Source organism: Micromesistius poutassou (genome assembly GCF_964030765.1).
Source record: "Micromesistius poutassou genome assembly, chromosome: 18".
Taxonomy (NCBI): domain Eukaryota; kingdom Metazoa; phylum Chordata; class Actinopteri; order Gadiformes; family Gadidae; genus Micromesistius; species Micromesistius poutassou.
In genome coordinates, this window is record NC_140288.1 from 541,186 (window position 1) to 551,993 (window position 10,808).

The window sequence follows — 10,808 nt, forward strand, 5'->3', positions numbered from 1 at the left end:
CCCCCGCTGTGCCCACCTGCCTCCTCCCTCCTCCTCCTCCCTCCTCTCTCTGCTGGAGGAGGCCGGTCCCGGTTGTTGGTGATTCGACACACAGGGCCTGACCGTTGTTGAAGTTACGTCTGGTGACCTGAAGGGTTCGCCAAAGTGCCAAATCATTCTCAATTTCTTTCATTCTTTCCCTATTTAAATCCTACTTTCATTTCCACCTTTACTTCCCATTTCTCCTTCCCCTCTCCCCTCTCCCCCCCCCTCCCCTCCCCACCCCCTCTCTCTCTCTCTCGCTCTCTCTCAATGCAATTTATATCAGTAATTGAATCGAAAATGAATGTGTTTTTCATATGCACAATATATTTACAGTATATGGCTCATACAAAATACAAAATATTATATGGAAAATACAGATAGACAATGACATTAACATATAATATAATAAATAAATATAATTGATATTTCATTTACATTCTGTAAGAATATAACTCTCTGAGCCTACACAAAACGATTTCCTGTTTAACTGGAGCGCTGGAGTTAATTTTTAACCAGTGTGAACACAATATCTCCGGTAAGTTATATTTGACTCGTCTAAAGGTGACCGCAGTGTGTTCTATTCCAGTCCAACGCAGCGCGAACATACGAGACATTACAAGGTATCTCTGTACGTCGGCCCGTCTCAGATAAAACAGCGTTACGTCGTCATCTTGTGGCCAACCTCCGTACAACATCTACAGTGTCTAGCTGTTATCAGGAGAGCTAATTATGAATGTTGTCTGTGTCTAAAGTAGCTTCATTATTTTGTTACCGTGATAGTAGTATATTCTCTATATGTGTAATTTTAGAAGTAAAGATGCAACCAAGACCGCTACTCTAAGAAAATGACTTCCTCCAAGTCTTTCTGTAGCGTGTCCGTCCATTAGAAATGTATTTTAGAACTGTATGCTTTAGTTGTTTTAAGGTTGTATACCATCGTAAATTGATTATTATTTAAAAATATATATTTTAAGCCTAAAACATAGTTAATTGTTATATATTTATAGATAATTGTTGTGTGTTAAAAGTTAAAATTTAAACATATGGTGAAGTTTGATCAGAGAAATGTGAGCTGCTATTGGTCCATTTGTTCCATGAGTTGCTATTGGTCCATTCAATCCGTGTGCTGCTCTTGGTCCATTTGTTCCATGAGTTGCTATTGGTCCATTCGATCCGTGTGCTGCTATTGGTCCATTGATGTGAGTGTGTACCGTAGCACACCGCTATATGTAGAGCAGCTCCTGTGGGCCGTTCCATACGACCTCGTCTCCGGTCAGCGTTGTGAATACTCCTCCCTACTCCAGGCAGCGGCTCCAGTGAGAGGAGGCTCTCTGCTGGACGTCTGGACCTCCAGACAACCACATGGAGCCGCTCCGCTGGTGTACTTGTTGAGCTCCAGGTCTAGTCCTAGTGACCCCGGGTCAGAGGTCAGAGGTGAAAGGTTCAGTCCACCAAAGGCTAAGATGACTTACAGGGGTCAGGGGTCACCTGGGGGGGTGAGTCCCCGTAAGGTGTCTGCAGACAGAGGGTCAGGGGTCAGGGGTCAGGGGTCACCTGGGGTAGTCCCCGTAAGGTGTCTGCAGACAGAGGGTCAGGGGTCACCTGGGGTAGTCCCCGTAAGGTGTCTGCAGACAGAGGGTCAGGGGTCAGGGGTCACCTGGGGTAGTCCCCGTAAGGTGTCTGCAGACAGAGGGAGCCGTGGTGGGGGAGAGGGTGGGTGTAGTAGTGTTCGACCAGAGCCTCCAGGGACAGGAAGGTCACGTCCACATCCAGGAACACCCTCTGGTCCTGAAGCAACAGGAGTAGAAGGCCACTCTGAGTACAGCCGTGTTGTATGAAAGGTGCATCGTCACACAGGTGCACGGAGACTCTTACCTCCTCAAACAGACGGTAGTTCCTGGCTTTCCCAACACTCGCGTCCCACACCACAAGCACCTGCAGCACAGGAGAACACGTCAGCTTCTCTCTCTACCCTCCAGGACTGAGTCGGTCTGCAGAGAGCCCAGGTTGACGGTTGATATGTGCAGATGTAAATCCACCGCGATGCACGCGCATACTGAACTCACTCCGTTATATCCCAAATGAGTGTTGAGCAGCTCCCAGAGCTGTGTGCTCGTATCCTGGTTGTGGCCGAGCTAAGTGCATACGATCTCCAATGGTGTCCTCAAAAGAACACATCCACACGTTTTGATTGTGTGTTTCCACAACGCTGTGCACGCTAACAGAGCAGGCCCAGATACGAGGGGGGGGGGGGGGTGGGGGGGTGTAACGGCCCCGCAGGTTAAATGGAGGCAGCCTGGTTGGGCTTGTATTATTTTGAGGCTTTTTGGAAATGCCTGAAAAAGAGCTTAGATGTTATTTCATCATTGGCTTCGCTGCCAAGAAGTGGATGTGACGTTAATGTTGTTTAAAATGGTGGAATGGTTGCTTGCTTTGTATGACAAGGATGAGACTCTGAGCGATCTCGCTGGTGTGGGAGCGCAGCGTGTGGCGGCAGTAAGACGTGAAGGGTTTCAACGCGGTGCAGGAGCCTGTACTCTTGTGCTTTAGCCAGCGTGGTCGTTCAGTACAGAGGTGTAGGAGGTCTTACTAACTGATTTGAACAGAGCCTAAACGCTCCCTCCTGAATGTTAATGAGGTGCTCAGTACCCCGTTATATAAACGTACTCAGAACGAGACTCAACTCAACAAGTCCGTGAGCAGGCTCAGTGGAGTGTGACCGCAGAATCCAAACCAGCCAGGGCCGTTTGTATGAGCTGACGCTTGTCGGACAAAACCAAGATGCAGCTCTGGGAGCTGCTTAACACTTATTTGGAATATAATTTATGTTAATGAGAGCGAGAGGGGGAAAGAAAATCATGGCTGATTTAAATTCTGAAACAGACAGCATTAACCTCAGCTCTCAGTAAACCGGACAAATCCTGTTATATCCACCCATCCATCCATCCACCCATCCACCCATCCACCCATCCATCCATCCACCCATCCACCCATCCACCCATCCACTCATCCACCCATCCATCCATCCATACATCCACCCATCCATCCATCCACCCATCCACCCATCCATCCATCCATCCACCCATCCATCCATTCACCTTGTTAGTTTTAGTGCCTGAGTTTCTGATTCCATACAGTCCATCGCGGGGTGCTGAGGACGTCTCTTTAAACAACCTGTAGATGGAAACAGGTCAGTAGAATGCACTCGTATAGCGCTGTAGCGACCGGCAGGCAATCAAAGCAACGTAAAGGCTTCACATTCAACCGTCCTAACACAGTAACACACAGGGGGGGGGGGCTGCATGGTGACCAGCGGGAAACATTCAGTAATATAGTGAACACACACACACACACACACACACACAGACACACTACTCCGGGCGGCCACTAGGTGGGGACAGCAGCCGTGCGTCGGGTGCGGAGGCTAAACGGTGAACGGTGAACGTCTCTCACTTCTCCACACTGCTGGTCTCTGTGGTGTCAATGAAAACAGAGTCTGGCAGCTGAACCTGTGAACAGAAAGACGTCCCGTTACAGAACACAACGTACACCAACCACACAACGCTACACAACACAACACAGTACAACACAGACGCACACGCAAGCAGGCAGAGTCCACAGCACACGTCCAGAGTCGCTCCGCTTACGTTCTCGTAGTCGTCGTCGTCGTCGTCGTCCTCTCCGGTCTGGGCCGGGCCGGGCTTCCTGCGGCCGGTCTCCGGCATCTCGTCCGCCAACGTCCGGAAACTCTGACCGTCAGGGGACTCTCTCCTGAGAGAGACCAGAGCCTCATGTTTATATCAACTACTATAGAAAACATGTTGGCTGGTCATAAACTAACTGTAGGTGTATCATGTTAGCAATAAACTAACTATGTGTAGCGCGTTAGCTGACCCTAAACTAACTGTAAGTGTAGCGCGTTAGCTAACCCTAAACTAACTGTAAGTGTAGCGCGTTAGCTGACCCTGAACTAACTGTAAGTGTAGCGCGTCAGCTAGCCCTAAACTAACTGTAAGTGTAGCGCGTCAGCTAGCCCTAAACTAACTGTAAGTGTAGCGCGTCAGCTAGCCATATGCTAACAGTGGCCTGTAATTAAAAAACATGACATCATAGTTCAACCTACTGAGGTGCATTCTGGGCTACGGCGGGCGTGGTCGCTGACCGAGTGGGCGTGGCCGGTGTCCGAGTGGGCGTGGCCGGGTTACGAGTGGGCGTGGCCGGGGTCCGAGTGGGCGTGGCCGGTGTCCGAGTGGGCGTGAACAGGGGGAGAGTGGGCGTGGCCGGTGTCCGAGTGGGCGTGAACAGGGGGAGAGTGGGCGTGGCCGGGGTCCAAGTGGGCGTGGCCGGTGTCCGAGTGGGCGTGAACAGGGGGAGAGGGGGCGTGGCCGGGGTCCAAGTGGGCGTGGCCGGTGTCCGAGGGGGCGTGAACAGGGGGAGAGGGGGCGTGGTCAGTGTCCGAGGGGGCGTGGTCAGTGTCCGAGGGGGCGTGGCCAGTGGGAGGGTGGGCGTGGCCATGTTTGGCGGGGCCGGTCTTGCGGCGGCGGGGGGGGGCTTGGGCTGAGGAGGGAGGGGGGGGGGAGCAGGGCGGGCCCGGTGGGGGGAGGGGGGGCAGGGGGCGGGGACGGGAGGAGGCAGCGGCGGCGGTGGCGGCGGCGGCGGCGGTTTCCCTTGGTTACCGGGCAGCCCCCGGGGACTGTTGCCAGGCGACCGGGCGGGGGGGTCGTTGAGGAGGAGCGCGGTGGCGGCGGGGGGCCGCTGCTCCGGGAGCACAGAGCCCCGCCCCAGGAGGAGGAGCCTCTTGGCGTTGGGGGGCGGGGGGAGGGGCGGGGCCAGAGAGCAGCTGGGCGGCAGGGGAGGGGGGGGAGGGGCGCCCTTCCTCCCGAGGTCTTTGAGGAGGGAGGGGGGGAGGGAGGCGGGGGGAGCCCTCCGGGGGGGGAGGCACGGGGACAGCTTGTTGGGCGGGGGCACGGGGGGGGGGAGGGCGGGGCCTTGGTGGAACTTGGTGGAGCAGGGGTCAGAGGTCAGGGGGCGGGGCGCGGCGGGCACCGGGGGGGGCGGGTAGGCCGGGGGGGGGACGTTGGGGCGACCGGCGCAGGACCGGGGGTCAAACACTAACGAGGAACAGGAAGTTAACGTTAAGTAATTAACGAGGAACAGGAAGTTAGCATTAAGTAATTAACGAGGAACAGGAAGTTAGCATTAAGTAATTAACGAGCAACAGGAAGTTAACGTAAAGTAATTAACAAGGAACCAGGAAGTTAACATTAAGTAATTAACGAGGAACCAGGAAGTTAACATTAAGTAATTAACGAGGAACCAGGAAGTTAACGTAAAGTAATTAACGAGGAACAGGAAGTTAACATAAAGTAATTAACAAGGAACAGGAAGTTAACATTAAGTACTTAACGAGGAACCAGGAAGTTAACATTAAGTAATTAACGAGGAACAGGAAGTTAATGTAAAGTAATTAACGAGGAACCAGGAAGCAGACAAAAAGTAATTAGCAAGTATCTAAGGAATAACAAAAATATGTTTAAGCAAAGTAAACAACCAAACAAGAAAAAAGATTACAGATTTGATTCAGATTCAAAGATTCATGAAGGCAAGAGACTAAATCGAACATACAGAAGTGTTTGTGTATGTGTGCATGTGTGTGTGTGTGCGCGTGTGTGTGTGTGTGTGTTTGTTTTGTGTGTGTGTAAATGTGTGTACCTGTCGATGTTGGGGAACTGTCAGGTTTGACATAGTCTTCGTCATCTTCATCTTCATCTTCCTCCATATAGTCTTGACACAGGGAATAAATAACATTTAAAATGACATAACATGTGTCTGTTTGTATTTGTGTGTTTTTGTGTGTCTGCAAGCAGTTGCACGTGTATGAAATTGTATGTGTGTGTGTGTGTGGTTGTTGCATTTGTATTTGTGTTGCATTTGTGTGTGTGTGTGTGTGTGTGTGTGTGGCGTGTATGTGTGTCTGTGCTTGCATTTGTGTGTGTGTGTGTGTGTGTGTGTGTGTGTGTGTGTTAAGGTGTTACCATCCTCTGTGTGGTCTTCAGAGTGTTTAATATCCATTGGTCGTTCTATGCTGCCATAGAAACTCTCTCCATCAGAGTCTGTGTTGCTATGGAAACAGGAAGCTGTTACATAGAGTACATGAACATGACCTCATATGGTCGCGACAGGAAGAGATTCAGTAACAGATATAGCAGCTGACCAACATCACAGGTCCAAGTCATCCATCGGTTACTGGAAATGGTTTGACTTTACATTGACCTGCTCCTCTGATCCTGGTGGAGGTGGTAGGGACCTGGGCCCTCATTTATAAAGGTAAGCAGGTATGAAATGTGCGTACGCATCTTTCACCGCCAACGTTGTGATTTATAGAAAAATTCCTTGCGGAGAAGAGTGCAGTTCTACGCATCCTTCCACCCTGGAGTAAAGGTCCCGCTAAGTGTTTCAAACAGTGATCTCCGGAGACGACAACAGGAAGTTGGTGGCGGCAATGCACCGTATCGGTTTGCAAACCGCCAACAACACCAAAAGAAGAAGAACACGCTACCTCCTGGTACCAAACGCACATTGCGCACCACATACTATGACTTCGGATTTATTTATTCATTTTATAAAAAGCACCCATTATGAAATATGAATTAAGGCAATTATTATGTTCAACACACTACAACCCATTCAAATCACAATCCTCGGCCAGACCAACTGTATCACTTAAGTTTTATTAATATTACTATTAATATATTACTATTAATATTAATATTAATACTATTATGGGACGATCTTGGGAGGAGCATGGCGCTTGTGCACGAGCACAAACTTCACCACACGTTGGTATTAATAACGAGAAGAGTGCGTAGAGCTGTGCGCCGCAGTTTTATAGATCTGAATGATTTTGTGCGTCGGCAGATTGTGAGGTTTGGGCGTAGGCAGTGTGTTAGGGAGGGTTCACAGCTTTATAAATGAGGCCCCTGGCGGAGGGAGGGACCTGGCTCTAGTGAGCCCTGCTGGAGGGAGGTGACGTAGTACTAGTGACGTAGTACTAGTCGGTAACAACAGGTTCCAGGAACCGATGGTTCACACAGAGTTCACACAGAACCTCCACCCCAGACCTCCGCCCACTCTCTATGGTTCAGTGGTGGTGCTCAGAGTGACTCATGAGGTCTGCATGGGGTCGTGGGTGCTGCATCTCCTGTCTCCTCATAACCACACACGTCTGGATTCACTGCAGACTTACAAAGAGATCAGGGACTCTCTCCGGTCGTTGTAGTGGTCAATCTCCTTGCGCAGCGACTTCATCCACTTCTGTGGAGGGACAGCAGTGTTACAGCAGGACTGTGTGTGTGTGTGTGTGTGTGTGTGTGTGTGTGTGTGTGTGCTATCAGGATCATGCGGTAAAGGAAAGCCGCAGCAGATCACACACACACGCACATTCATGTATTCATGTGTCAGGGCTCACCCTCCTCTCCTCCTCGCTGGCTGCAGAGAAGAACCAGGTTCTGTGTTTTTTGCTGAAGTGGACGATCTTGAATGGAAACACGTTACTGGAGGTGGTCTCCTCCGCCGCCCGCATCACCCTGTAATCCAGGTATAACATAGGATTATAATGTAGGAATATCACCCTGTAATCCAGGTATAACATAGGATTATAATCCAGGAATATCACCCTGTAATCCAGGTATAACATAGGATTATAATGTAGGAATATCACCCTGTAATCCAGGTATAACATAGGATTATAATCCAGGAATATCACCCTGTAATCCAGGTATAACATAGGATTATAATCCAGGAGTATCACCCTGTAATCCAGGTATAACATAGGATTATAATCCAGGAATATCACCCTGTAATCCAGGTATAACATAGGATTATAATCCAGGAATATCACCCTGTAATCCAGGTATAACATAGGATTATAATCCAGGAATATCACCCTGTAATCCAGGTATAACATAGGATTATAATCCAGGAATATCACCCTGTAATCCAGGTATAACATAGGATTATAATCCAGGAATATCACCCTGTAATCCAGGTATAACATAGGATTATAATCCAGGAATATCACCCTGTAATCCAGGTATAACATAGGATTATAATGTAGGGGACATCACCCTGGAATAGATCAGGTTATATAATATAAAATGATGATTATAACATCAAGATTAGGTCGATCTGATTATGCGTATGTGTATCAATCACTTTATTTCATCCAGATTATAGCAATCAGATTATATGTTCCTGTTCAATTAAATAAAACTTTATAAACCAGGACAGATTTTACATCAGGTTCAGAAACCAGAATATATAATAAAGGATAGTTTATACCAGATTATATCAACTAGATAACATAAAGCAACCACTGTGATTGATAGAACAACTCTAAAATGACTGAAGAGAAGTAACAGTTTACAAAACCATAACAGCTCTATGCTGAGCACTTCAAAGAACTGAAAGTAAAAATGAAACTGAAGGTAAAAAAAAACACAATTTCCTCAAACCAAGGAAGTCCCAATTTAGTTTGTTTCTTCCTCTTATCATCCACCCACGGTTTCATCCATGTGTTCGGCCTTGTGCGGTAATGGCATCACTTCCTGTGCGTCAATAGGCCTAACGAGGCAATAGGCCTAAGCATGGGACTGTGAAGCATTACACATTGTTTACAAATAAAAGAGATGCTAACCTGTTGTAGCCGTTGAGGGAGAAGGCTCCCTGGGGGGCAGCGGAGGTGCTGCTCTTGAAGTAGTAGAGGCAGCCCTTGTGGAGGATTATGTACCGTAGAGGCCCTAATGAGGGGAGGAGGAGGGGAGGGGAGGAGAGGAGGAGGAGGAGGGGAGGAGGAGAGGAGACGAGGAGAGGAGGAGGAGGGGAGGAGGAGGGGAGGAGGGGAGTGAGAGAAGGAGGGGAGGAGGAGGAGAGGAGGAGAGGAGGAGGAAGAGGAGGGGGGGAGGAGGAGAGGAGGAGACGAGGAGAGGAGGAGACGAGGAGGAGGGGAGGAGAGAGGAGGAGGGGAGAGAGGAGGAGAGGAGGAGAGGAGAGAGGAGGAGGGGAGGAGAGGAGGAGAGGAGGAGGGGAGGAGAGGAGGAGGAGAGGAGGAGGAGAGGAGAGAGGAGGAGGGGAGGGGAGGAGGAGAGGAGGAGGAGAGGAGGAGGAGAGGAGGAGAGGAGAGGAGGAGGAGGGGAGGAGGAGGAGAGGAGGAGGGGAGGAGGAGAGGAGGAGGAGAGGAGGAGGGGAGGAGAGGAGGAGGGGAGGAGGAGGGGAGGAGGGGAGGAGACGAGGAGGAGGAGGAGATCTATATCACTGTCCTGTACTCCATTGATGTAATCCTTATCCAATGAGAGCGTGTACACGGGAGGAGGGCGGGACTCACACTTCAGGAGGCTGAACTGGCTGCCTCCCTTCTTGTGGAGGTACCCACAGGTGGACACGCCCCCCGGCATCGTCAGGAGGTTCTGGGCCCCGATCGCCCGCATAGGGGCCGGCCAACAGTGGTCCAGAGAGGCCATGGATCTGTAGGGAGGAGGAGGAGGAGGAGGAGGAGGAGGAGGGGGAGGAGGAGGGGGTGGGGGAGGAGGAGGGGGTGGAGGAGGAGGAGGTGGGGGAGGAAGAGGAGGGGGAGGAGGAGGAGGAGGAGGAGGAGGAGGAGGAGGAGGAGGAGGTGGGAGGAAAACATTTTAAAGTGAGAAAAGAAAAGCGAGTAAATAAGAGGAGAGGACAGAGGAGTAGAGAGGAGCAGTAGAGAGGAGGAGTAGAGAGGAGCAGAGAGGAGATGAGGAGAGGAGGAGAAGGAAGGTGACAGGATATGGGTGGAGAACAGAGAAGGAGGGGGAGCAATGAGAGGGGGGAGAGGATAAGAAAGAAAATGAGACAAGGAGAGGAGGAGAGAGGGGGGAGAGGAGAGGAGAGGAGAGGAGAGGAGAGGGGAGGGGAGGAGGTACCAGGAGGAGAGAGGGAGGAGAGGAGAGGAGAGGAGAGGAGAGGGGAGGAGAGGAGAGGAGAGGAGGTACCAGGAGGAGAGAGGGAGGAGAGGAGAGGAGAGGGGAGGAGAGGAGGTACCAGGAGGAGAGAGGGAGGAGAGGAGAGGAGAGGAGAGGAGAGGAGAGGAGAGGAGAGGGGTTGTCAGGTCATCAGGGGGCGTTGTGCTTCAGAGAGATGGAGCAGCAGATTACGGTGGACAGAGGAGATAACCTCTTCCAAGGCAGTGAGTAAAGCTCTGGAGGCGGATCTCTGAGCACTACCGTAAACACACATAACTACAGGAGTGGGCAGGGTCACGAGGTCACAACCAGGCAAACAAAAGTACGCTTTGAACCTTAGAGGTGATGGCACATATTGTCAATACTCACATGTGTACAGACAGAGGCCTCACCAAGTGACTCATCGTGGAACAGACTAAATGTAGTTCATATGTTGACATGATCTCAGTCCAAATTAAAAGACTCATTACACACTTCATTACTATGCGCATCTATTCTCATGAAATACTACAGTACTATACTTACGACATATTATACTACTATAATCCCTACAGCATACTCATTACACAGTTACCACTATACACATTACACACTATTAGCATTAAATGTGCAGAGGGTAGAATCTTGGTCGGAATTGAATATAGTTTTCATAAGTATATTTGAATAAGTGTATAACAATCATTGTGTTTCCTTTAACTTACAAAGGAAATAGCGTACAGTAATAATGCAGTGAGGATGTGGGCTACAGTAATAATGTAACTACAGTAATAATGTAACTACAGTAATAATGCAGTG

The 10,808-nt window shown here is 49.9% G+C and overlaps 1 protein-coding gene across 1 annotated transcript in view; it reads right to left on the minus strand.

The window, feature by feature from the left end:
- Positions 1-351: 351 nt before the first annotated feature.
- Positions 352-10,808, minus strand: part of sh3bp2 (SH3-domain binding protein 2) — a 13,336-nt gene continuing 2,879 nt past the window's right edge. Inside the window, exons 2-14 of the mRNA XM_084483221.1 lie at positions 9,407-9,546; positions 8,720-8,822; positions 7,493-7,610; positions 7,271-7,338; positions 6,060-6,145; positions 5,737-5,808; positions 4,648-5,135; positions 4,148-4,473; positions 3,672-3,795; positions 3,478-3,533; positions 3,123-3,198; positions 1,900-1,959; positions 352-1,812 (exon numbers count right to left, since the gene is read on the minus strand). Of these exons, the coding sequence (XP_084339347.1) occupies positions 1,678-1,812; positions 1,900-1,959; positions 3,123-3,198; positions 3,478-3,533; positions 3,672-3,795; positions 4,148-4,473; positions 4,648-5,135; positions 5,737-5,808; positions 6,060-6,145; positions 7,271-7,338; positions 7,493-7,610; positions 8,720-8,822; positions 9,407-9,546 (1,852 nt within the window). The 3' untranslated portion in view covers positions 352-1,677. The remainder of the gene's footprint in view (positions 1,813-1,899; positions 1,960-3,122; positions 3,199-3,477; positions 3,534-3,671; positions 3,796-4,147; positions 4,474-4,647; positions 5,136-5,736; positions 5,809-6,059; positions 6,146-7,270; positions 7,339-7,492; positions 7,611-8,719; positions 8,823-9,406; positions 9,547-10,808) is intronic.